General features: G+C 47.5%; 2 protein-coding genes across 3 annotated transcripts in view; one reads left to right on the top strand and one right to left on the bottom strand.

The window, feature by feature from the left end:
* The window catches only part of TLN2 (talin 2), a 412,810-nt gene extending 386,338 nt beyond the window's left edge, over positions 1-26,472 (bottom strand). The window contains exon 1 of one of the 2 annotated variants that reach the window (XM_037054035.1): positions 26,398-26,472. The gene's annotated coding sequence lies outside the window, so the exon portion shown is untranslated. Of the gene's footprint in view, positions 1-24,888; positions 25,132-26,397 lie in introns of those variants that run through there. The other variant, XM_037054036.1, reaches the window with a different exon arrangement.
* On the top strand, positions 22,486-27,118 carry LOC118992485 (uncharacterized). The gene is made up of 3 exons (XM_037054434.1): positions 22,486-22,533; positions 25,272-25,784; positions 26,427-27,118. The coding sequence occupies exons 1-3, from the start codon at positions 22,486-22,488 to the stop codon at positions 26,655-26,657; spliced, it is 792 nt and encodes a 263-aa protein (XP_036910329.1). The 3' UTR covers positions 26,658-27,118.
* Positions 27,119-27,555: the final 437 nt, after the last annotated feature.

Here is a 27,555-nt window from a genome sequence, read left to right as displayed (position 1 = left end):
GATTAGAGCCCGTGGGCAGACAAGAGTGGGAGGCAACGACTCTTTAAGAGGATGAATTCCTGGTACCTTCGATCTGGATCCAGGGCTCCTCCTAACTCTGGTCATGATGCTTTGAAAAGCTGGGGAGTAAATGACCTGCTGCTCAGATAGTTCGAGAGGAGACAATTACTGTAATACAATAGAAATTGCAATGTTAAATTAATGACTAACCACTTTCAATCTGCTGGACAAGGAACCATGTGAAGTCATACACCCACTAAGTGAGGCCATTGAGGGGTGAGGAGGTTTTTAAAAACCACTTGCCAGGCCTGATCTCCGCCCCAGACGTCTGCACTTGAAACAACCATCTCGGGCGATTCACGTCTGATGCAGGTGATGCCTGGTGTCCTCCACGTTGACAAACCCACTGGTAAGTAAGTCTGGCACAGAGAATGAGTCCCTGAAACCTTCCCTGACCACAATAACCAGTCCTTCTTCTAAACGCTTATTTTAAGTTTCACATACAAGCTTATACTGTTTCCCTCGATACGCAGATGCAGGTGTAGATGTGTTAACCTTCCCAAGCAGCAAGACAGTACTGTATACCCCTCTCGGTGCTCAGAAAGCACCAGGCTGGCTATCCCCCACACAGGGAGTGCTCAAAGGATGCTTGAATGAATTCAACTAATTTTTGAAGTCAGGACTGATTAATCATTACCATCCAGAGTGACATGAAATTCTTCTGAAAATGTTTATTCAACTTAATCTTCATTAACTTTTAAAATAAGCATTAAAATTTTTTTAATACAATTCAACTAGTTGTCAAGGTACCTCCCCTGGCCTGCAATGTCACCGTGGATTCATTAAATTCTGGGTCACGTGGCTTTCGACAGGTCTGCTACACAGTGAGTCAGGGTTTTGAATTTCCCAGCTTCACAAAGCTCATTGGTTTTACTGTTCTTCACTGGGACGGGCGCCTGGCAAAAACCAGAATGAGTGGCGTTCGGTCGACAAGGGACCGGGAAGAGCGCTGGTAGAGGCCTATCTTTTGGGAAGTGGACCTGGTGCAGATGAGAAGCCGCTGGAGCTGTCAGGACGCAAGGAACTCAGGCTTCCTCCCGGAACAGTGCGGCCTTTACGGAAAGGCACGCTCTCTCCGGCGTGCCCCCAGGAAGGGGGGGGGGGACGCTGTGTTAAGATCAGGAGGGTGTGCCAACGGCTGGTATTTGGAAGTGGCCAGCTTTGCTCCTTATGTACACAGGCCTGAGAAAGGCTCCAGGAAGCATCCCTCTCTCCGGGAACTTCTGGCAATAGCAGCTTCCTTGTGACCTTCAAGTCAGTTTCAGATACGCCAAGGTCTAAAGCAGTAGAAATACAATGAGAGTCATATATGTGATTTTAAATTTTCCAGTAGCCACATTTTAAAAAGTAAAAAAAAAAAAAGAAACAGGTAAACTTGCTTTTAGTAATTTATTTTATTCCAATATATCCAAAATACTATCAGTTCAACATACATTCAATATAAAAAAAATCATTAATCAGATATGTTTTATGCCCAGTCTTTGGAATCTGGTGTGTCCTTTACTCTTACAGCATGAACATCAGTTTGGATGCTGAACCTTCGTCAGAAATGTTTGATCGACAATGTCAATGCCGTAACCTTTACAGCTGAGAAGGCTGATTCGCATTTCCAAGTTATTTCAAATGCACTAAGAAGTTTTCCAAAAACCTGACTGAGAACCTGGTTTTCCATTTCAATTTCAATTTAAATGAATTAAATAAAGTCCGAAGTCCAGTTTCTCAGCCCCACCAGCCACATTTCCAGTGTCCAGCAGCTGGAGGTAGGTGGCCAGGGGCTACTGTAACCGTACTGGGCAGGCTTAAGGCGTCTTCTTCCAAATCTCCCTACCAAACTCTTTCTTTTCTTCATCATCTGAAGGACAAAAGCATGAGGATCTGTGGTTGTGAAAAGGCTGGAGGACCTTTTGGTTCCAGAACAGCACGTCACTGAAATGTGTTCTCTGAAGGCTGCGTGGGACCAGGCGGTGGCAGGCTCTCTCAGAGAAAGTGGTGGAAGCAGATTCCCAGAGCTCCTGTGATGGCCATGCACTGCTCTGGGTACAGAACAACCCAAGGTGCCATTGGGCCCCTGTCATCTGGTGAGTGACAGAGCATTACGTGGACTTAATGGATAAGGAATCTGAGATTGGCCACAATAAAGAACTTGCCTGAGATGCCACAACTTCCCAGGCAAACCTTTCTTTTTTTCTTACCATGTCACATCAAGATCCAAAGACGAGAAAAGAAAAAGGAAAAAGCACGCTGCGTCCAAGACAGGCCAGTAGGCAGGTAACCAGCAATGGCCAAGCCAAACCAGTGGGACAAGCTCACACTTGTTTAAAAATGATGAGAAGGGGAACCTGAAGGGTGGCAGGGAGGTAAAGGTCTGACAACCCCGGTTTTTACGTTTCTGCCCCATCGAATAGGCAATTCCCCCCATGGTGCCACCTCACTGCCCACTGGGCCACTAGCACCGTGGTGGCCCATAGCCACGGCTCGATGCCTTCGGAAACCTTTCTTGGCTCTGAACTCGCACACCTCCACCCGGACTGCATTCGGTTCTTTCAGAACCCAGATGCCGACTCCCAGATCCCCACAGTAGGGTTGAATCAGGCAGAAAAGACCATTTCTGGTCCAGTAATTGAAGCAAGCAACATCTGAGAGAAAATTTCTGCATATTTAACTCCAAGTTTCTTGGAGAGTCCATCCTAAGGCCACAGAAAATAGAAACATAAACATTTCCCCTGATTCTGACTGTAGGGGAAAGAGACAAAGGTGTTGAAGGTAGTGAGTTTGAGAAGAAGGGAGACAAATTAGATGATCTTAATTCAGATCAGATAGTAACCTTCCAAAGCAGAATTGTCCCGAGACCCTCCTGCCACAGGGAAAAAGGAGGTGACCTTGCCAGTGGTGCCCCCAGACCTGGTGCCACGTCCAAGCTACTTCCCAGTTTGAGGTCCAAAGCTGATCGGTAGCACAATGATCTGCACATACATGGACTGGTTAGATTTCTGAGCCAGGCTGCAACTGCTGCGTGGCCAGGGCGTTCTGGGTGTGAAAAGAGAAGAAATGGAACCCAGGGGAAGGGGGTGGGGAGCAGACCCTCTAAGGGAGAACTCATGTCCAACGCCTTTTTTCAGACGACGATCTTGCAGCCAGAAAGGAGAGAGATTTGTCTCTAGTCCCTGTCCACATGGCACTCAGAGCCCTGTCTCCTGGGAGCCCCTGCAACCTGAGGGCAAGCCCTGATTCCAGGATACGTCATAAGCCACCCTCACCAGGGCAGGGCCGCCCCTATGAGGTCAAATGCTGAAGACCTGACCTCTTTGAAATGTAATCATCAAGGAAGATATCCCTCTATCTCCTCGTTTCCCGGGAGGATGCAGGCCTAACTTCAGCTGTCACGGTCGGATTCAAATTGCAAGCCCTACGTCCAGCAGCAAAACAGGATACATTTTGCAACTTTTATCTTAAAGCCATGAATGTAATACATTGTATTGGCTTAAAGAATAAGCTTTCTTTCCAGCTTTGCGATCTCTAGCTCTGTAAGGCTTGCAGCAAGCTGTCTGTAATGTGCATCCCATTCTGGTTTAATGCTTACTCAGTTAATAAAATTGTTTCCTTTGTCTTCTATCTTTGTGGAGAAATGTTCAGGGTTGGGAGGAGATTCTGCTTTTAATCTCATTTCCTCAAAACTCCTCAGAGTTTTGAGGAATCACCCCAACCTCCACCCAGCCCTGACCCCCTGAAGTTATTTCGAAGCCATCAGCAATTAAATAGGGTACGACTATGGTTTTGCGATGTAATTTACCCTATGGACAGAGAAAGGCACCCCACAACTTATTCAGTGATCCTAAAAGAAAAGATGGGACTTGGTCCTCTGACCATCACTTGGGGACAATCTCTTAGGTCAGCCCCCCTACACCACAAGGACCACCCATTGCAGTAAGGTGAACACTCCTGGCGAGTCCACAATCCCCAGCTCCAGCGCTGAGGACACGCCATGCCCTCTGCCGGGAAAGCCTTTCTCTGGGCAACCCCTGTCAGCCCAGGAATCCGGTCTCGCTCTGCAGCACAGAGCAAGGCGTGAATGAACGGAAACGTTTAACTCTTTTTCCCTCAAAGTCAAAATCAATATTATCTCAACATTCAGTTTGTTTCCATTGGAAATATTTGTTCCACGAGGAAACGGTTCTCAAACACAGAGTTCTGTCTTAACTGTTACAATGAAAAGGCCCTGTAAAGAGAGGAATGCTCATCAAACGTTGTTGCAGAAATGTAAGTGAAAAGCGTCCCTGTCTCAGTTCTGCGGCTCCCTGTGATATTTCCCCAGCAGAGTCCTGTCTCTCTGCAAGGCCCTCAGCCGGTTCTGGCACCTCTCCCACCCTGAGGTCTGTCCATCTCTGTCTATCCCTGACAGGAACAAGACTGTCAAAGGCATCCTTGAGAGGAAGCGTTCTTAAACTGAATTCCTGTTCAGTCACAGCCAGAGCTGTATGCAGAGCCCGGTCAAGGGCAAGCTGGGCCGTCCTACCCATCCAGACTGTGGGGCTGTCATTAAATATTACTAATGGGCATCTAACTTTATTTCTCCTATTGAATTGGTCTGGATTGGCAGAACAAGACAGCAACCCAATATGCTCTGAGAAAAAACCCACCAGGCAACAACCCGTCCAAACAGCTTGTGCTGCTCAAGAACAACATGGCAGTGGTTCTCAACCCTCGGCGTGCACAGGAATACCCCGGAGAACTTGTTCAAACACAGTTCCCTGGGCTCCACCCCTGTGGTTATGATTTGGGAGGTCGGGGGGGGGGATGGGGGCTCTGCCTTTCTAACAGGTTCCTGGGTGATGCTGAGGCTGCTGGTCCCTGGAGCACCCTCTGAGTAAACTGGCTTAACACAGCACCTCAGCCCCCAGTTGAACAACAGGGCCAGGCCCTGGCTTCTCATCCAACTGACCTGGTGGTAAGGCCAAAGCCCAGAGGTCCTCAAACCCAAGTCCCCTAAAATGCTAGCATTCTACTATGGAACTCAAAGGTGGGATTTCCCTCCAGCTTGCAAAGCAAATTAAACCTCTGGTACCACTGACTATTTGGTTTTACTATAATCTAAAATAATTTAATTTACCAATAAATGATATATGTTCTGTTAAGACTTCAATGAGTTCCCCCAATATAGCACATGATTGAGAAGTTGTCACAGGCTGGCTGACACAGCCACCGCCACATGGAAGGACACCAATCCATTGCACCTGACCTCCAGCTCATGCCCTGATTCCCCAAGGCACCTCCTTAGACCCCACAGCCAAATGTGCTAATCATTTAACAACATACCCCTAGAAAGAAGGGCTTTGTTCCCCCAGTGCTCAAACTAGTGGGCAAAATTAAGTGGGTGTACATATTAAACCACTTTTAACCAAAGCAATGTATAATCTGTTGCTAAACCATGTGACATAAACACGATTTAGATATAGATTTTTCACAGAAGCAATTTGGCCTCACAGAAATGGCCACGTGTTCCCCATGTCTCTGCACGGGAGCCCTTCAGAATCCCCTGCTCAAGCTAAAAGAATCGTTGTAAACTTTTGGCCTTCCCACAACTTAATTTTAAAAATGTCATCTGCATTGGCCCTGCAGACCTCAGCAGGAGTTTGTGAGTCCCTCCTCCCACCCCACTGACTTTGAACATGAACATCCTGCCCACGTGTAGAGCAGAGCTGTCCCCTGTCCCGCTGGCTGCCGGTCACTCCATCTGGGGCCTCCTGCAGAGAGAAACAGCCTGGCGCAGAACCCCCCATGACCGAGATATCACATTAACAGCTTGTGACTTTTTCTTCCCCGACCTTTACCCTTGTATGCAAGGGATAGATAGAATAGCAAATGAAACCAGCAGATTAGAATATTCTATTTCATAAAGAAATTAAAAAAACCCACCACGTTAGCTGTAAAGGGGGATTGAGCCAACACATCTGGATCCAATCACTGTAAAGTTCCACATGCTTCGAGTCTTCCTTCCCAGAGGGAAGGCAGCAGAGCACGGGGACAGAGCACTGGGTGGACCAAGGTCCCTGGACCCTGACCCAAACGGTGCCACTAGACCCTTGTGAGACCTTGGGCAGAGACCTTGACCTCTCTATGGCTCATTTTCCTAAAGAGTCTTTCCAGTCACACCAGTGCTAACTAGTAATGTGATTCAAGTGTTGATGAATTTATAATGACCTTTGCTTTTCCACTTGATTTTATCTGTGAAGATTCCAATTCTCCTGGGAGAAGACATGGCCACTGTTGCTTTTTCTCTGCTTCTCACTGCTCCCTTTTCCCCCCTTCCGCCACTGTCCCAAGCCTGGCTGTCCCCCCACCACCCCAGTGCAGTTTCTCTAAGCGGGGTTGTGAGGAAAGGGAGCCCCAGGGAGAGTTTCACAAATCAGCACTGAGATCTCTCCGACTAATGCCTAGCACAGCAGGCCTTTAGTTCCTCAAATAAGCTTCTAATTGTCTTTTCAGAAATGTGCATGGGCCCTCATTTCAAGCCATTTGGCAAGAGCCTTGAAGGGCATTTCCTCTGACATCCTGCTTGGAGAAGGAAGATTTAAAAGTCTGGAGGAACATTAGAAAAACTACACTCCATCTGATCCTGACCTTGGAGGCAGATAAAACAACTTTTTCAGGGACCCATCACTGGTATGATGCAAACTGCCACAGGTTTCCAAGAACCTAAAAGTGCTAACTGACATTTGGACCTAATACTTCTCCCAAGGACAGTGAGAAGGCCACAGAGGCCAAGAACTATGACGCACTTGGGTGGTCCCAGCAGTAGCCTCCTGCCCCAGGCATCATTCTTCCCAGGTGCAACATTAACAGATGATGAGGACCCTAAGCATCAGTAAGAACCACAGTCAAGAGGATGTGGGATGAGTACTCGTTCTGGAGTCAGAAACTCAGAAAGCTGAGGTCAGATCCCTGGCCTACCATCTCTTTCAGCACCTTCCAAAAGGTCAGACCTGTTACCACCACCTCCCTGGTTTAAAATGTCGCCAGGTGCCCCTGACCTCTAGGCACATCCTAACCCAAATTTATTGTGCATACCCACTCACCTCAGGCTCTTATTTAAAATGCTGATTCTGCCCTGACCAGTGTGGCTCTGTGGGGTGGGCATGGTCTCACAAAGCAAAAGGTCACTGGTTCGATTCCTGGTCAAGGCCCATGCCTGACTTGTGGGTTCAGTCCCCGGTCAGAGCACTTACAAGATGCAAATGATCGATGTTTCTCTCCCTTTTCTCTCCCTTTCTTTCTTCTCCCTTCCTTCCCCTTTCTCTAAAATAAATAAATAAATAAAATCCTTTAAAAAACTGCAAATTATGAGTCGGTAGGTCTAAGTGGAGCCCAGAATTTCCAACAAGCTACCAGGTGGCGCTGGTGCTCCTGTTGCTGCTGGTCCATTGTCCAACTTTAAGGGGCAAGGACAAAGATTTATGATCCAATCCAATATTTCCCCAAACAAAACTGCTAAGAATCTTCTGTGGTAACTGTTAAATGCAGATCCCAAGGCCCCAGCCCAGACCAGGGCAGGCTGGGTGAGCCGGCAATTTAACGAGTCCTCAGTAAGTCATAATCAGAGAATTTTTGGAACCCTGGTCTTGTTCATCTGTGCCTCTCATTTAAAGCTCCTGGGTGGCCTGTGGGTGCCCTTGCTTCTTTTCCATTGTTCTATTCCATGAACTTAAAAGCTAGTAACCCACTCCTGCTTCCGGGAGCCCTGGAGGGGACATTCAGAGCTGAAGCGCCCCCCAAACTTTTCCAAGTACCAACGCATTTGGGTGGTGATCATCTGGCAGCCCCGGGGGCCGAGCATGGCCTGGGGCATCACCGTCTCGTACACCTAGGGCCATGACCCCAGCTCCCTGGCTAGGAAGTTCTGCTCCCATCCCAACCTCATCAGTCCATGAGCAAAGCCCTTCAATACGTCTCCCCACTGTTCTTAAGATGACCCAAAACACAGAGGAAAAACTAAACTCCCACCCTGAGATTGTCTCCGAGAGCCAAAGCAGCACAAGGCGAGAAACCACACATCACGTGCTCTTCCTCTCTAACCGACTACAGCTAACTGCCACGTGCCTGGAATCCCTGCAACGGCATCACGACATGAAGGCTGTGTGTGTGTGTGTGTGTGTGTGTGTGTGTTACCGATGAGGACACTGAGGTTTACAGAAGTTAGGTGACTCGCCCAAGGTCACATTATACACGGTAGCCCCTGTGGGACAGTCTCCCACACACAACCCTTTGCAACTCACCCTTCTTCTGGTTTCTTCCACTGCCTCCTGCCTGTGAGGCCCCTCCCAGACCGTGCTTCCCTGAGGGCAGGGCTCAGGTCTGTTTTGTTCCGGGTTGCGTCCACCACGAACCTTGCAGACACTCAGAAAACAACTCGCCAAGCTGATGAGTGACTCCAAAGCAGGGTCTCCTCCACGATAGATAACAGGCGGCCGCCAAAACCACAAGCACATAGATGAACCTTGGTATAAGACTCCCAATTGGTAAAATATGAATTTACAAGGCATAAGTTGGAGAAAGGGCAGTGAAAGAGCCTGGGAGTCAGAAGGCCCGAGGATTNTCCGGGTTGCGTCCGCCACGAACCTTGCTCAGAAAACAACTCAGAAAACAACTCGCCAAGCTGATGAGTGACTCCAAAGCAGGGTCTCCTCCACGATAGATAACAGGCGGCCGCCAAAACCACAAGCACATAGATGAACCTTGGTATAAGACTCCCAATTGGTAAAATATGAATTTACAAGGCATAAGTTGGAGAAAGGACAGTGAAAGAGCCTGGGAGTCAGAAGGCCCGAGGATTCCTCTCTCACTTCTGCCATGCTGCCCTCACATCTAGACAAGCCACTTGGTCTCTCTGCATCTCAGTGTCTCCATCAATGTGATGGTGCAATTCATCCCCAAACCTCTGTGGACCCCCACCATGTATTGGATGTGGTGCTAAGAAGAAAGTGACCAAGAGGAATGACTGAGAGGCCAATTGCCTCCCTCAGCAGCCCTGTGCCCATCCCGCTCCTCCCACCCCACGAAGCCTAACTGAAATGAAGCACACGGAACAGTTTTCAAACAAGTTTGAAACAAAGAGGGTCCTAGGGGGATCATTTGCATCACAAAAGGAATCTTCACTTAGCAAATGAGTTCACAAAAAGGATGGCTAAGTGACACGCTCCCTTGATTCTTTTTTGTCAGTTACTGAAGTACTGTTATGTACAATAAATTTCAGCCTTTTAGGTGTAAAGTTCTACTGAATTAGACAAACACATGCAGTTCTTGCTACAGTGTTAAAAGTTATTTATCCCTAACTTTTCAAGAATGCGTTATATAAAGTAAGGTGAGCATATATGGTCCAATGACACAAAATTCATTTTAGCACCTCTTTCTAAAAGTGAAGGTCCTGTTCTGCCAGAATGAAGAACACAGAACTGAAAATCTTGTCTCCAGGAGGGGCAAAAAATCAGTTTGCAGGAACATCTGAGAGGCGCGGAGCAGCGAGCACCAGGTCTACTTATTGGTCAAGGCAACTGACTCTCTTTTACTAAGAGGATCGAGTCCCTCCCCCTCTCATCTGAAAGCATTTACCAGTTTTTTAAAATACGCACACAGAGCCCCAAAACAAACATATTTCTACCAAAGGTCATCTTTAACCGCTCGTGCAGTTTAAAACTGCCAAGCCTCCTTGAATTAACTCCAAAAATCTCTAATAAATTTCACATATCAAAGGAATTTACCTGGACAATGGACATTAACTTTTGTTTTAAGAATTATGTTTAAATGAACTGCATAAGATTATGTAAAAAGGGGGGAGGAGGACGTAATTGTTCAAACAGAACCCTAGCAGTCTGTTAAAATCACACCTCCCTGCAGAATGAGGTCCTAGTAACTTCGGACTAGAAGACAGCAGTGGAGACCCAAGGGGCCAAATGCCACTGTAAACAATCAACTCAACTGTGTGCTCAACCTTTACTAGGAAGCTGGTAAACAGCAGAACTGACTTCTAAGCCCTAGCCCCGTGTCACTCAGACTTCAGTGTATCTAAGAATCTTTTCATCATAAAAATTGCACATTCTTGGATCCCACGCAGATCTACTAAATTAGAATCTCTGGGGACTGGGCAGCTGCCGTGTTTAACCTTGATCCCAGGTAATTCTGGTGGAGGTGACCTAAGGATCACACTCGAAGAAATGCAGCCCTAACTAAAAGATCGTGTATTTTGTTACATAATCACTAAAATACAGTTAAGATGGTAAAATAAGTTGGACATTCATCCTGAGTGTGGTCTATAATCTTTAAGCTAATGGCCCAGGCTTAGAATGTTTTCGTCACTGAAACATCAACAAATGAACTATACTGCGACAATCTTTCGTTCATGTCCGGTGGCCTGCTCAGAGTGTGGTCCCCAGACCAGTCACTCAGAATTTTTGAGTCCTGCCTTAGAAACAAAAAACCTCTGAGGGTGGGGCCCAGGAATCCTTGTTTTAAAAAGTTCTCCAGGTGATTCTTCTACATGGTGCATGCACCAGAGCATTTTAATGTACATTTTAAACCAATAAATACTTAACAATCATAATTTTTTCTTGCCTTGTCTTCTTGCTGTTTATATTTTTGCTTTAACAAAGCATGCAATGTTTATGACCACACCACCTCTACTTATCTCCCACCACCTCCCCACTGTAATGCAAGGTGCAGCTGTGTAACACAGGAATTTCAAGCCAGATTTCTTTTCCATTAGCTGAGGGACAGTTAGCACAGCCTGGGCAGCCAAAGGGCTCAGAGCCTGCCCATCAGGACAGTGGCAGAGATACTGTGTCAGAGGGCGATCCCCTCGGGCTTGAAGGGCCCCCAGATTGATTCCAGCAAGCACCTTCCTATGATGCCTCCTGGGGCATTGCAGGCAGCCTGCCAACAAAAAAATCAAGCGAGAACTTCATGGTGGTGGCGGGTTTTTTCCCCCTTAACTATCATGCCCACGCTAGACTACATTAGTTCTCCACTCTCCAGGAGAAACAAGAAAAATACAGATCCGTTGGTTGCAACCTCAGCTTCTGATTGAGTAGGACAGCCTCCCAAATCTGCATGTATATGTTTCCCAGGAGAGTCTTATGCACATCGAAGTTTGCAGATCACTGGTATTTGGGGAGAAACCTATGCTATGGGGCAGGAAATCTGAGCTTGAGTCGAACTTACCCAGTATTCAGTGTGTCAACCTTGGTACACCTCAGCTTGCTCAAAGCAGAAATAATAATATGTCTCACGGGGGTTGTTACAATAGCAATACACATGCAGCACCCTACTGAAATGCCAAGTGCCAAGTACAGGTCAGCAAGACCGGCAGGTGAGGAATTCCTCAGCTTTCACTGATGAGGCTCCCCTTAGCCTAAAAAGGTAACTTCACTAACAAGCATTCCACGTCCAATTCAGATTCTGAGAACAAGTCAGTTCAACAATCTGCGCTACTCATTGAATTGTGTCCCCTCAGAAATGATACACTGGAGTCCAAACGTTCCCAGAATGTGCCCTTATTTGGAAATGGGATCTTTAGGGAGGTAATCGCGTTAAAACAGGGAACATGAGCGTGGGCCCTAACTCATTACAACTGCTGTCCTTATAAAAAGGGGAAATTTGGACACAGAACCAGACAGACATGGGGAGAAGACGGCCAGCTAGGAACAAGCCGAGGAGAGAGGCCTGACACACAGACGCTTCTTCCCTCACAGCCCTCAGAAGGAACCAGTTCTGCTGAAACCTTGATCTCAGACTTCTGGCTCCTGGAACTGAGACAATAAATGTCTGTTGCTTAAGCCATCAGGTTGTGATACTGTGTTACAGCGGCCCTAACAAACTCAAACACTGTCAGTTTCCAATTAAAGAGGAAAGAAGTGTTCATCTCTGGTTTCTTCTGAGAGGGATACTTGGCCACCTGATGCTTCTCAGATTCCACAGGGCTTCTTCTATGGTCTTCACCAGGTACATCCATAAAGCTCCAGACAAACTACTTCTCAGGTCCACCAGAGAGACAGTGCTGGGGGCGGGAGAGAGGGCATCACGGGGCGGGGNCCCCCCCCCCCCCCCCCCCCCCCCCCCCCCCCCCCCCCCGGCGGTGTGCTGTGCAGCCTTGAGACCACAGCAATGGTCAAAAAATTTGAGATGCATCACATCCACCAGCTCACCGGCAAGTGGTTTACCACCCTTACAAAACTGCCTGAACCTAACCCTGCACAGCCAACTCACTCCCCCTTTTCCTCTGTCAGAGCAGTGCTCACAGTTACCCTCCAGCTTCCATCTGAGGGCTGGGGACTCACTGCCTGTGTGGACAGCTCAGCACCCTCATCAAGGGGACCCACAAAAACCCTCAAGGAGATGCTTTTCTTAAACTGAATGCTGCTTTTGTTCTTGCTGAAGTAGGACAAAACACAGGGGGAAAATGCCCCATACACAATAAAAAGCCCCTTTCATCTGCATTAAAGCTAGAGCCCTACATGGTCCTACTCAGTAACCAGAGAGAGTGGGAGAGCAAGGAGCAGAGGGACCCTACTGAGATGGCTGTCCTGCCTCAGAAAGGAGCCACGTCTGCCCAATGTGCAAAGCCAGCAGGCCCTTCCCCCGCGGGGCGGCTGCCCCCAGTGCCCTGGCTACCATCACCCACTACACACTCTTCTTGGGCCACCTGTCCTGTCAGCCTCCGTAGGGAGCTTACAATGAATGAATGAATGAATGAATGAATGAGTGAGTGAGTCCAGATCCCACTCTCAGAAATCCCAGTTCAGTGAGTCAGGTGGGGTTTAGGAACCCGAGTTTTTAAGGAGCTTTCCTCCTAATTCTGATGCACATGCAGTGCCAAGAACCACAACCGTGATTTAAAGTCAGGGTCCAACAAGACACCCAAGAAAAGGAGACAGTGCCCAGGTCAGGAGCATGCAATCCAGCGCCAGCTTTGCCAAGTAGCCCCAGTGAGTCTTGTCCTTCTGGGCCACTCTTCTTCCCGTCAAAGGGACAGGCTGACCTAGAACCACTCGGGCATCCCTTCGTCAAAAATAAACTCCCCCCAAATCATTCTAAGATGCCCACAAACACATCTACCCCTTCTTCGTGGAGGTACTGGACCCGACTGCTTTGGGGCTGCACCGCATGCTGACCTCGCTGCTATCTTAACCACAGGGAGAGCTCCCCAACCCGGTGGGGGAGGGCCCAGGAGTGACAGGTGCTAAGCCCAACAGAGAGCCCTTCAAGGAGAAAATTAAGCCTCTTAAAGTACCCTTCATGTAATCTCTCAAACCCAGGAAGAATCCACACTCCCCCTGAAGATCGGCCGTGCACGACCTTGAGCCACGCCCAGGAAATATCTTCACTTACATCTAACTAGGCCCTACACTAGTGTCAAGTAATTAATGGGCTGTCTCAAAGCAACTGCAACAGACAAAGAGAGTTTTAATTTAAGCACACAAAGGGTGGGCTCTGCCCTGGCTGCGGGAGAGCAGTGCCAGCAGAGCCGCGGAACCGCCCCGCCGATCTGCAGGAATTCACTCCGCCATCTGAGAAAAAGGCGACGTCTCTCTGTGCTGCGGTCAAGCGGGCTCTGGGGACAAGTGACGCGCCGGACAATTCACCAGAACATCAAGGTCGAGGACAAACACTTAAGACAAGTGAATTTACCATCTTCAACCCAGTGACAAAAGTTACCAAGCAGACTGACTGCTTAAGTGCCCTCTTCATAGATAAAACTGAGAGACAACATTTGTTCCTGTTTCGCTGTCCTCTGCAGGTGCCTTCGATCACTCAGCAAGGATTTAGCAAGGATGCACTCCACTCATTCGACACTTGAGCCCCTAACTCTCAGTACGTGACCTAAGAAATACTGCTCCCATAAGACACTGCTTTTCCACTTCAACATAATTCTCTCTTTTTTCACTGGAATCTGGAAAAGATTTGCTTTTCCTCATCCAATGCTAACCTCTGTAACCAGTCAGTTTCCATCATCAATTACTCACTAAAATTTTTGTGGAGCATCTACTATGTGCCGGCCGTTGTTCTGAACACTTGGTTTCTCTTGGGGAGCTCATATTCTAGTGCCATAAAATAGACAATAAATGAATCACACATGTAGTGTCAGGGAATGATAAGTGGTATGAAAACAAATTGAAAGAGGCTGAGAGCAGGGGCAGAGCAATGTCAGGGAAACCTCTGAGGAGGTGACACTGAGGCTGGCTCCTAAACAAAGTGACATGTGAAAGAGCCCCCCACAACCTTCAGAAGCTGGGCTGAGGAGGTCTGGCAGGAGAGCTGGAGCTGGAGCAGCTAGGGCACAGGAGGAGAAGCGGGTGAGGGTTGTGGCATGGAAGCCAGGTGAAGAAAAGTGCCCCCGAGAGAGAGTGGTCAGCCGGCTACCTGCTGCTGAGAGGCTGCAGAGGATGACAATTCAGAGTCTGGGCATCGCTGGGGCCTGGAGATGTGTGGCTCTGGTGAAGGGGTGGGCAGAAGCTAAACTGGAGTGGGCTGCAGACAGAATGAGGGGAGGAAAAGGAGCAGAGAGCAGGACAACCCTTTCAGAAACACGCCCTGGAGCCCTGGCTGGTGTAGCTCAGTGGATTGAGTGCGGGCCTGCAAACCACAGGATCGCGGTTTGATTCCCAGTCAGGGCACATGCCTGGGTTGCAGGCCAGTTCCCGGCAGGGGACACACCAGAGGCAACCATACATTGATCTTTCTCTCCCTATCTCCTTCCCTTCCCCTCTAAGGATAAATCTTTAAAAAAATAAAAAAAAAAAGAAAGAAAGAAACACGCCCTGGAAGGGAGAGTACAAGAACGGACCCGGCCGACTGGAACGCAGGGTCAAGAGTGCAACGCAGGGTCAAGAGTGCGCTGCTGCCGCAGCTGCTGCTGCTGCTTTTTCCTCGCGAAGAGCAAACACAAGCAAACACAGCACGTTCCTCACGGGGATGACCTGGCAGAGGGGGAAGCTGATGATGCAGGAGGGAAAGGAGATACACACAGGAGCAAACCCCCCACAGCCACGGAGCACAAGGTGCCATGCACACGTGGGTATCCTTGTGGTACAGGTGGGCTTCCAGATTTCACCTGAGAAGAGGATGAAACCAGTTTCTAATTACTTCCTGTTCCCAGTGAAATAAGCTAAGTCATCAGCTGAGAGTGCAGTGGGGACAGAAACACAGTGGACCCAGCTGTGCCAAGAGTTTCCCTTGAGGTTTGTGGTCGTAAATCAAAAGCAAAATGATACAGATGGCTGTGTGTTTTCTCCAGCCAGGTTCATCAGCCTGGGGCAGAAGGTTCATCAGCCTGGGGCAGAAGGTGGGTTGTTTTTCAAGACAGTAAGAGCAAGGGAGAAAGGGTGGAAGGAGTTGACAGTGTACGCAAGTACCTCCCTCACCTGTGGGGGGTGGCGATGAGGACAAGAGAGGGGATGGATGGTGGAGGGTGAAATAGTGGAAGGGTGCCCAGGTCAGAGGCTCTGCTAGGGTGCAAGCGAGGCGAAACTGGGTGCTGAAGGGAATGAGATGGAAGAGGAAGGTGAGGGTCAGCCTACAATGCTTGTCAAGAGTTTGGTGGAGGTTCGGTTATTGGTCCATAACCATGTTTTTTAAAAGATGGGTTGCAAATTTAATGGGTAGTAAAGTCAATGTTGTGGGTCATGAGTAGCAATTTTTTCTAGTGAGACAATAAAAGGTGTGAGCACATTCTACCTAGTAAGGGAATATTGTTTGGGGAAACCTGTTTTAGTTGTATATGTGTGTCTGTTTTGGGTTACCATGTAAGATGTATTTCTCCTGTAAGCTGGAGTTAAATAACACCTCAAGGACACTAAGGCACGCTTTCTCAACCCTGCACTGCTGGCATCTTAGACCACGTGCTTCTCTGATGGGGGCGCTGCCCTGTGCATTGCAGGGTGTTTACCAGAATCCCCGGCCTCTCCTCACTAAATGCCAGCAGCACCCCTTCCTCACTTCAAGTTGTAAGCGACAGAAATTTCTCTAGACATTGCCAAATACACTCTTGGCGACAAAAATGCTGAGAACCAGCTGTCTATAGGTAACCAGGAGAGGAATGGCTGAAGCAGAGAAAGAGACAATGGACAGAGAGCTGGTCAAGGGCCTGAGTTGGGTGGACAGTCTATGCAGATGGTCAAGTCTCCAAAATGCTGACTGTGGGACAAAGGAACAGGATCTGCAAAGAATGAAGCAAAGTGACCCAGACAATTCTCTACCCTGGCTACGCGTTAGAATCACCTGGGGGACTGACCCCCCAGTGCCCAGGGCCCACCCCCACCACCTACATCAGAATCCCCAGGTGACTTCCAGGTGCGGCCAGGATGGACCCACTTACAGAAGGGCCCCATCCCTCTGTAGGTCCTCCTTCAAGAACATTTCCCTCCCGTTTCGCTTACATACACCCCTTTACCATGACCAATTTTGCTGTTTACAACTTGTATGTGAACTGGCTAGAAAATAAAAGGCACTAAAATTAAGTAGCTAAAAACAGAACAAGTGTTTATTTGCTAAAGAATTTTGGAATCAGGGGTATCCACTAGTAGGGAGGGGGAGCCTGAGGAGTCTCTTGTTCTTGAGCTGCAGGTCTCCAGAGCTTTTCAAGGACATCGGTACAAGTGATGGGCCCCCAGGGGAAACAAGTGCTTCTGTGTCACTTGTAAGCATTATTAGAAATGTGTCCCCTCTGGCCACATTGTGATAAACACTTGTTGAAATTAATGGCTTTTGCACTTAATCTCCTCCAAAAAAAAAAGTGCCAATGATCAGATCACAAACAACTGAAACATTGTTTGGATGTTTAAAAGGCAGTGGATGGAGGTTCCACTGCTTTTAAAGGTTGGTGTTAGCAGTAACTGCCAAGAACTCAAATTTTATCAAGTTCCAAAAATCACATTAGGAGGCAGGATTGAAAACGATACAGGTAGAGCCATCGGCTACGCTACAGATGCTGTGCAAGGAGACCTGGGTTCAAATACCAGCACAGCCACGCTATGGCACCTCTCCAGGCCTCGGACCAGAAAACCATGTCTGCGAGACGCTGCTGCTAACCAGAGGATGCCCCTCCCAGGACCAAGACCGGGTGAGAAAGCCAAGGAACAGGAGAGCGCTGGCTACGAGCTTTTGTGATCTTTTACGTTCACTACTCTCCCAGGGCAGTGAAAGAACTTACTAAAAGTTGGGAAATCTCAAGATTTTATAACATAATTAACGGAAAGTTTCCAACGAGATAAGCGATTGTTGTAGGCATCAGAGAAAGCAAGTGTGGTATCGCCCAGCTTCTGTTTCCAGAACGGTTCCAGATGAGTTACTATTCATTAGCCAAAGAATATTTTAAAGTATTTTCATATAGAGAAGCTGGTATATTTGAGCAAACAAACCATTCGAGGTGTATGTAGAGCAAGTTAATCACCCCTACTCCCCACTGCTAATTTTAAACAATATTAAGGTTTGTATTGTCCTTCGACATCTTTCTCCAAGATCATATGCACAGGTCTGCTTCTTTTTAAAATCAGAAAGAGTCCTGGCCTGGAAGTTCACTTGGTCCGAGCACTGCCCCAGTATACCAAGGTCGTGGGTTCAATCCCGAGTCAGGACACAGACAAGAATCAACCACTAAATACACAAATAAGTGGAACAACACATCAATGTTGACCCCAACCCCTCAAATCAATCAGTAATTTAAAAAAATAGAATCATACTACATATGATATTCTGCAATTTGATTTTATTTATGTTTAGTATATCATGAACATTTTTCACAAAGTAATCCGTAGTATGGATATACATGTACACTCTACTTTGTTCATCCCACTGACAGATATTCACGTTGCTTCTAGTTCATTTACCTAATAACCCTACAATAAACACCCTCACACACAGGTCCTTACATACTGATGCCTTTTACTTCTGTAAGACAGGACTCCAGACCTGGGACTGCTGGGTCATAGGGCGTGTGTGCTCCAGACTTTCACGGAAACTGTCTGCTTCCCTTAAAGTCTGCGGCAATTCATAGTCCCACCAAGAGTCGGAGAGTTGCCCTGGACCCATCCAACAGAGGACGCTACCAACCTTTTTAAAACGTGAATCAATTGGATGTACAGAAAACACAAATATCTGTTTGGGTTTTAATTTGCATCTCCCTGACCATTACAGAAGTTGAGAATTTTTTCACACTTACAGACCATTAGCATCTCTTCTTTCAGAAACTGCCCGTTTACATCCTCTGCTCATCTCTCTATTGTGCTGTCCTTCAAGTGCTATCTAATCATACACCCACCCCACCCACACACACCCAATCTATTAGGTACATAAAGCACAAAGACTACCGCCTCCTAAAACTCAGTGTGTGGGGTGGGGGCAGGGAATGCCTTCTCAGCATCAAGTACATGATAAGCCCTCAAAAACAACCGCTGAGCAAGTGAATAGCCGACATGGAGAAGTTTGTTAAGGCTGCAGTTAGATGACTGAAAAGGAAATATAAATATTCATTACTTGCTCTACATATTCAGAACAGCATCACTTTGTCTGAAATTAAGTTATTAGTTAAGAGAAAAACAAAACCCTAGTCCTGGCACTGATTCTGAAAATTCACTGTGGGATGGGTGGCAAACCAGCCCAGTGCTAACTCACAGCTCACAGAGACGCATAGTAAAGGCCCTCCTAACCAAAACATTTTGTTCCCAGGCTTGTCCACCAGGCGCCACTCAGACAGCACCTGCCACCACGTCCAGGGACGCTAGGATGGTCAACGGACAGCAGAAGCCTTCTTTAAGCATTTTGTGTCTTGTTCGTTTTTTATCTCCACCCCCCTCCAAGATTTTTTTTAAACCTTTCAGGAGGGCCTGCAGGGCAGGTTGGACGGAGATCAGATTCCTTAACTCTTTTAACTTGAGGCAAAACATCTGGTTATACCCATCATTTATCCCCTTTATTTGTAACAGTTCTGTTTGACTTATGTTTTAACTAGTCTCCTCATTAAGTATAAAAGTAATACGATGAAAAAGTTCTGGGGGAAAGTACTATAATTAAAAAGGCACCAGTAGGGTACATTAACCCGTAATTCTGGCCCCGCTTATTAAGTTTTCCTTCTTGTCCTTAACATTTTTTGTAACCAATAAAAATAACTTTGAATTATTTAACAATTTTTTAGTATTTCCTGTATTGGCCAAACACCACCCAAAATCTCCAAGCAAATATTATGACTCAAAAGTTCTGGGGCAATAATGTCACAAGTCACAAGTTTTAGACACTGTCTCAAGAGCCTGGGCATACCACACACATAATGACATGCACGCCACACAGCCTGGTAAACTGACAGGCTGGTCTCCAAAACGCACAGGCACTTTCTAACCTTTTGAAGTTACAAAATCTTAACCAAAAAAATGCAGGAACTTTGATCAAGCCATGAAGTTATAACAGTCAGGCAAGACGCAACAAAGCATAATTTATAACACTTTGTTAAGAAAGACATGAAAAAAATAGATATCAATGATAACACCTCTGTTACAAAGGATCATAAGAGACCACTATGAATAACTGCATACCAACAAACTGTACAACTCAGAAGAAATGTATCAATTCCTAGAAACATACAACCTACCAAGACTGGATCACAATGAAACAGGAAATCTGAACAGACTGATCACTAGCAAAGAGATTGAATCAGTAATCAAAAAAACTCCCAAAACCAAAAGTACAGGACCAAATGGCTTCACTGGTAAATTCCACCGAACATTAAAAGGAGAATTATATTAAACCTTCTCGAATTCTTCTAAACACATTTCATGAGGCCAGTATTACCCTGATTCCAGAAGAAGATAGAGGATCACACACTCACACACAAATTATAGGCCAATCCCTGATGAAAAAATAGATGCAAAAATCCTCTACAAAATATTAGCAAAATGAATTCAACAATACATTAAAAGGGTCATATGCCATGATCAACCAGGATTTATTCTAGGGATACAGAATGATTCAATGTCCACAAATAAGTCAATGTGATACACCACATTAACAAAAAAAAAAGGATAAAAATCATACGGTCATCTTGACGGATGCAAAAAAAAGCATTCAACATCCATTTATGATTTTAAAAAAACCTCTCAACAATGCAGGTATGGAATGACTATACCTCAACATAATAAAGGTCATACATGATAAGCCTACAGCTAACATCATACTCAATACTTTTAGCTTTTCACCACTGAGTATGAGGAACAAGACAGAGATGTTTACTTTCACCACTTTTATTCATTCAACATAGTATTGGAAGTTCTAACCACAGCAATCAGTCAAGAAAAAAAAATGGCACCCAAATTGGAATGCAAGAAGTGGAACTGTCACAGTTTGCTGATAGTATGATACACAGAGAGAACCCTAAAGACTCCACCCAAAAAACTATTAGAACTGATGAGTGAATTGAGTAAAGTAACAAGGTACAAAATTAATGATCAGAAATCAGCTGCATTTTATATACCAATAAAGAACTGTCAGAGAGCAAAATTGAGAAAACAACCCCATTTACAATTGCATAAAAAACATAAACTACCTAGGAACAAATTTAACCAAGGAGGTAAAAGACCTATAACTTGGAAAACTATAGGATGTTGCAGATAGAAGTTGAAGAAGATACAAATAAGTAGAGTGATGTATTATGCCCATAATTAGCACTGCTGAAACATCCATGCTGCCCAGGGCAATCTACAGGTCCAGTGCAATCCCTCTTAGGGTACCAATAACATTTTTCATGGAACTAAAACAACCCTAAGTTTATGTGGAGCCCCAGAAGTCCGTGAACAGCTGTAGTAATCTTGGAAGGAAAGAACAGAGTTGGAGGTGTCACCCTGCCTGATGTCAAACTATACTGCAGGGCTGTAGCGGTTGGGGCAGCACAGTATGGGCATGTAGACAGACACATGGATCAAAAGGACAGAATAGAGAACCCAGAAATGAACCCACACGTGTATGGTTAATCTATGATAGAGCAGGCAGAAATACACAGTGGGATACAGAGTTTCTTCAATAAACGCTGCTGGGAAAACTGGACAGACAAATGCAGAGGAGTGAAGCTGGATCACTTCCTTGCACCATATGCATGGGCAAAGTCAAGATGGATTAAAGACTTGGATGTAGGACCCTAGGCAATAAAACTCCTGGAAGAAAACATGGGCAGTGGAGTCTTTGATGTTGTTCTCAGTAATATTTTTTTGGATGTGTAATATTTTTTGGATGTGTAATTTTTTTTCCTCAGGCAAGGGAAAAAAGGAAACAAATGTAAATATATCAAACTAAAAACCTTTGCACAGTCCTGGCCAGGTGGCTCAGTTGGTTGGAGCACCATCCCATACAGCAAAAAAGGTTGAGGGTTCAATCCCCACTCAGTAAGGGCATGAATAGAAGCAACCGGTCAATGTTTCTCTCTCACATCTATGGTTTTCTCTCTTTCTCTCTCTTTCCTTCCCTTCCTTTCTCTAAAATCAATTTTTAAAATGTATCTTCAAGTGAGGACTTAAAAATAAAATTCTTTACAAAGAAACTTTTTTGCACAGCAAAAAAAAAACAACAAAGCAAAAAGACCGAGAGAAGATATTCACCAATGATGTATCTGATATGGAGTTAATATTCAAAATATATAAAGAACTGATATAATTAACACCCAAAAAACCCCTGCCCTATTGAAGCAGGGGCAGAAGGACCCGGATGGACATCTCCCCAGAGAAGACAAGCGGATGGTCAACTGACACATGAATATATGCCCAATGTCATTGGTCATCAGGGAGGCTCAGGTCAAAACCAAGGTGGGATGTCACTGCACACCTGCAGAGTGGCTATCATCAATAAATCAACAGACAAGTGTCAGTGAGGATGGGGGGGGGGGTGCCTCGGACACTGCTGGTGGGATTGTGAATTGGTGTGGCCACCATGGAGAACAGTGTGGAGGTTCCTCAAATATGAGTTCCTCAACTCTATGGAGTTGAAAATAGAACTCCCATATGACAAAGCAATTCCACTTCTAGGCACTTATCTGAAGAAACACTAAACACTAATTCAAAAAGACATATGCACCCCTACATTCATTATAGCACTGTTTGCAAAGGCCAAGACATGGAAGTAACTTGGATATCCAGTTACTTGGATTTAACACCTATATACAGTGAAATATTGCTTAGCCATAAAAAAAGAATAAAATCTTGACATTTGCCCCAACATGGATGGACCTAGAGGGTATTATGCCAAGTGAAATGGGTCAGAGAAAATCAAATGCTATATGACTTCATGTGGAATTTAAAGAACAAAACACACAAACAGAAACAAGCCCATAGACACAGAGAATACGTTTGTTGGTTGCCAGAAGGAAGGGGGATTGGGAGAACAGGTCAGGAAGGGGAGGGGGCTGAGATGTCAAGTCGCCAGTACAGGGATGTGAAGTACAGCATGGGGGGTACGGTCAGGGGGTACGATGGCCACGTGTAGTGTCAGGTGGACGCTAGATGTGCCAATGCTATCATTCAAAAGTCATGTACCTGTCTGGTCACTATGCTGTTTACCTGAAACTGATGTGATATTGTTTTTCAGCTGTCGTCAGAAATTATATATGTGAAATTATGGTACATATACGGGGGGGGGGGGGGGTAGGTTAACAATAATAATAAATAGTTAACAAATAAATAATAATATAAGAATAAACTCTATGGCTTAGTTGGTTGGGCATCGTTCTACAAAGCAAAGGGTCGCCAGTTCAACTACTGGTCAGGACACATGCCTGGGGTGTGTGGTTCAGTCCCCTGGCCGGGGAGCACTCAGGAGGCAACCAATGGATGTTTCTCTGACATCGATGTTTCCTCCTTCTCTTTCTCCCTCCCTTCCCCTCTCTCTAAAAATAAGTAAAATCTTTTTTAAAAAAGCTGTGTTTCATGTACTCACAACTGTAAACCTACTTCTGCTCACCCTGTATACAATGGGATATCATTCAGCCACGAAAGAAAAAAAGAAATCCTGCCACTCAGGACAATGTGGAAGGACCTCAATGAAGTAAATCAAACAGAGAAAAGCAAATACTGTATTTTCTTACATGCACATTTTTAAAGAAGTTCATAGACAGAGAATAAATTGGCACTTGCAAGAGGTAGGGGTGGGGTGGGGTATGGGTGAACTATTTTTTAGCTGAATGAATTGAATGTAAAAAATGTTAAAAGCTAAATTTATGGTCGAAAACTCGGGAATGAACATTAAAAGGTTTACAGTAAAACTTTATTTCAGCTCCACTGAGAAAACTTTCCCTTTTTAGAGTTAATTTTTATTGCATAATGTTTAACAAATGCATTAAAAATGGCATGTATGTGTTTAATGATGCATAATGATAAGTAAGTAAGTAAACATCTGTAGGCGTGGAGTTTTTTTAGCACAGCTGTTACAAATTTAGATTGTTCGCCACCTGTAACCATCTTACCTGCTCTTGGGAACTAATGATACACTGGCGGGAAGGACTAGAGGAGCAGGGGAATCAGTATAATTTGGAGATATAAAAGACATAAACTGGGCTGGAAAATAATACACACGCGCGCACGCGCACGCATGCACCTCTTTGTAAAACGTGATTTCACTTCAAAATACTCTAGGGAAGTGCTTTTAAGGAAAAAAAAAAACGAACAAGCAGAGTTAGCACTAGGTGAATTCAGAAAGACACACATACGCCTATGCCTGGAAAAGAATATGCCCAGGATTCATTCAACCGGGTCAAACAAAAAAGTGTGCTTTCCCTGTAGAGGTAGACGCACAACACCAATGCCCCAAAGAGCGACGAACAGGCGGAGGGAAACCGGTGCTTCCCCAACCCAAGGGGCCCTGTGTTTCTGAGGTTCAGGAGGGGACTTGGCATAATGGATGGAGGCTCTCTGTAAGTGATTTCCCTCCTATATTAGTACAGTATATTAATGCTAATTTTAGATAAATGTACCTTAGGCTCTGGGTGTTTTCCACAATTCTAGGGCTCATTGAAAAAAAAATAGTACCCAAGCAGATACTCCTTCTCTCTCATGGCCACTTGGCAGGTCCAGGGCCCCTCCTCGTTTTTTGTATAGATATCCCAAATCAGCAATCGAAGAATGGCTGACATTCACAGTGAAGGCACTTGATGAATCGGGCAAGAGAGGAGCCCTGACATCACAGGGCACCTGTCAGAGATGCTTTTCCTCCCTCCCTCCTCGCGCAGTCCCCGTTTCTGTGATTCCCCTGAAGCCTCTCCCGTGATGAAGCCCCAAAGTGCTGACATGCCCTCAAATACTACGACATCATTTCAGTAAGAAGCCAAGAAAGACTGGCACGTTCCTGCATTCAGTGATTGAAGGTCAGGAAACACGCACTTCCCCTGCCGAAGGGGCAAAAACCAAAATCTATTTCAAATGTAAAGATTCCCCTATTAATCACTCCTAAGATGTCGCCAACTCCAAGGTTGACGACTTGGAGAAGGGACGACAACGCGAAATCTGACCAGCGCCCCAGCTCAGCACACCCAGGTGCTAGCAGACCCCAAAGTGGTACTTAGAGCATCATGGTGCTTGCAATTCGAGGGTCCATTTCTCCGGGGCCTCATCCCTACCCTCCTGTCTTGGACAACGCCAACACCTCAGCTCATTCCTCCCTCACCTTCTGGAAATAACCAGAGGTGAGTTTTCACCAGAAGACACAAGGATTCAGAATCAACTCCCTTCCTCAAGTCACCTCGGCTCTTCACCAGCAGCAAAAACCCTAGTAGCCCGACTTATCGCCCGAACACCCAACTTCTGGAAACGCCCCTCTTACCTCGCCAGCACCAGCTGGCAGCGCGGCGACAGCAGAGCACACAGCCGCGGGCGGGGCTGCTGTTGCCGCCCCAGCCGAGGAGGCGGATTAGGAGGCTCAGGCTGGTCTGCGTCCCAGGGGCGACCAAAAAACGAGGCCCTCGACCCTGAAACGTGAACCTGGGCGCCTCTTCTCCCGCGGGGAGTAAGGTCCCGCGCCTGCAGGGAGCCCCGGCGAACCCAGGCGCCGGCGGAAAAGCTCTGCGCCGGGCGCCCGGCCGGGGGACGCCTCCAAGCGCACTGCTCCCGCGCTCAGCGGAGCGCCGCGCAGCTGGGGCGGCGGGCAGAGGGGCGTGTTCCTTGAACCTCCGAGCCCAAACGAACCCAAACGCCGCGTCTGGGTAGGACAGGGGAAAGGGGCGAGCCGAGCGCGCAGTCCCTGACGGTGACTCGGGCCCTCAACCCCAGCCGGCCTGGCGACGCGCTGCAGCCCGCGCGCCCTTGCGGGGACAGCCGCTAAGCTCTTTCTGCGCGGCCGCCTCCGCGCCAGCTTCGGTGCCAAACTTTCCCGGCGAAAGCCGCTCCTGCCTCTCGTGCGGGGGCGCCGCGCTATCTCCTGGGCCCAGAAACTGTTCGCCCCCTCCCCTCCGCAGGCAAGACCCACTGAAAATATGGCGCCCTCGAACATCGTTCCTCGGTCCCCTCAGGGAATCTCGAGATGCCAGTCTCCAGAACCCCTGGCTCCCGGTGGACGCGAAATTTCAGCTCGTGGGGCCAGAGAAGGAGAGCGCGCCGCTGGTCCAGTGCGACACTGCATCCGAATTCAGCGGCACTAAATCCAAATCCTGCTCTCGCTCTCGGCCAGGCGCTACCCGCGTCCCTCGGCGGCCAGCAGTCTGCTGGTGGCGAAATTGCCAAGTAAGGGGGAGTCGTGGATTAGGCAGGTATGGGAGTCCGGGATTGGGGAAGAGAGACTCGGCACCAGCGGGCTGTCTTTGCTTGGAGCCTCGGCCGGAGACTTGTTTGCAAAGTGGCGCTGGAGTCAGGGCGGACAGTGCTGGAATGAAGCCGCTCTGCCCGCGCCAACTCTCCTGGCGAGGGGGCCCGGCCGGGGCCGAGGGGACACTCCAAACAGGCGAGGCCGCTCTTCAAAGCCCAGTTACCGGAAACCCAGCGGGAGCTCCGGAGGGGACCGGCTGCCCACAGTCAGGAATCGCTCTCGGGCGCCGGCTCTGAGGCTGTTTGCAAACCGCTGCGCCTGGGTCGAGTGCAGTGAAACATACATGTGCAATAGACAGGTGCATTTATTTTATTTTATTTTTATTTTCCTGCAGAAAGCCTTCCTAGAACACCAAATCTGGGAGCTTTGCGCGTTTTTTTTTTTTCGGCATTGGCATCACTCACGCGATGCAAAAGGAAGGAAAAAACCACCCACATTTTCCTTCTGTCGGGAGGGAAAAGACACGAGAAATTCATGCAACGTGCATGCAGCTGGAGTAAGAGGAAAACGCGAGTGAGGCGTGCGCCTTACCGGGGGATGCATTTACTGTCTCATTGCAGAGCGCCTGCCCGGGAGTGCAGCCGGCGTCCCCCCGCGCGCCCGGCGACCGCTCGGCTCCCGCAGCCGCTTCAGACACTGCCGCCGCCGCTGGCTCGGGGCGCGGAACAAGAGCCGAGGGCGAGCGCGAGCGCACGGCCCGCGAGCGCGGGGAGGGCAGGAAGCGCGTCATCACTCGGGGACGGCGCGGCCCCGTGCGGCTCCGGTCCGGCCGCGGCCCGGCGCGGCGCTGAGGTTGGGCCGGTGCCGGCGGCTGCGGGCCCCTCCTGGGTCTCCCTCCGGCTGCCCGGTGCTGGGGGTCCGCGGGGGAGGGCGACACGCCGGCCTGGAAGCTGCGGGAAGAAGGGGGCGCTGGGTGACCCCGGCTCCCCTGAATGCGAGCTCTGCTGTGTGAAGGGATTGGGTTGGGGTGGAGGAGGCAGGGCATCTTTCGGAGCGGGGCCCCTGGGTCTGCAGAGCCTTCGCCCGCCCTCTGTTCGGCCCGGTGGAGAGCGGGGGGGGCGGTTCCAGCTGTAAGACCTCGGCGGACACTGAGGTTCCGCCGAGATTCCGCTGGCGGAACTGGCAGCAGGACTCTGCACGTGTTGCACACGCAGACCCTGAAACGCTGCTGGTCAGGCGTCGCTTAGGTTTATTTCGAGAACGGCTTTAGGGATGGGGGATGTATTCTGTTAAATTCATGAGATAAAAAATGTTCTTCTCCCTACGTGCCCTTGCATAAAGTCATTTTTTAAAGAAGTCATACTTCTTAAATTTACCCCGTCATCGGGAAATATTGCAGGACGACATGAAACTATGTGAAGGTGATTAAGCAGAAAAGGAGACTAATCGCAATACACTATGTACCATATGATCCCAGTCTTCAAAACTGATGTATGGAGAGAGGCAGAAAAAAGTGAACATGTAAGCACCTGGGCGTTAACTAGGTCTCTCTGTGATTGGTGTAATTGTGTGTGATTTTCTTTTTCTTCTTAGTTACAGTTACTGATTTTTCTGTAAGAAACACATTATTTTTATAAGTTTTTAAGTAAAAAGGTCCTAATACAAAATGCCCACAATACACTCTTCTTCTTAAGAAATAGCAAATCTCTTCAGTTACTCATAAATGAAACTAGTACAGGTTTTTTTTGC

This window comes from Sturnira hondurensis, unplaced genomic scaffold (genome assembly GCF_014824575.4).
Source record: "Sturnira hondurensis isolate 20B ecotype Veracruz unplaced genomic scaffold, ASM1482457v3 Scaffold0008196, whole genome shotgun sequence".
NCBI lineage: Eukaryota > Metazoa > Chordata > Mammalia > Chiroptera > Phyllostomidae > Sturnira > Sturnira hondurensis.
Note: the sequence above shows the minus strand (reverse complement) of the source record. Positions and strands in the feature narration are given on the sequence as shown.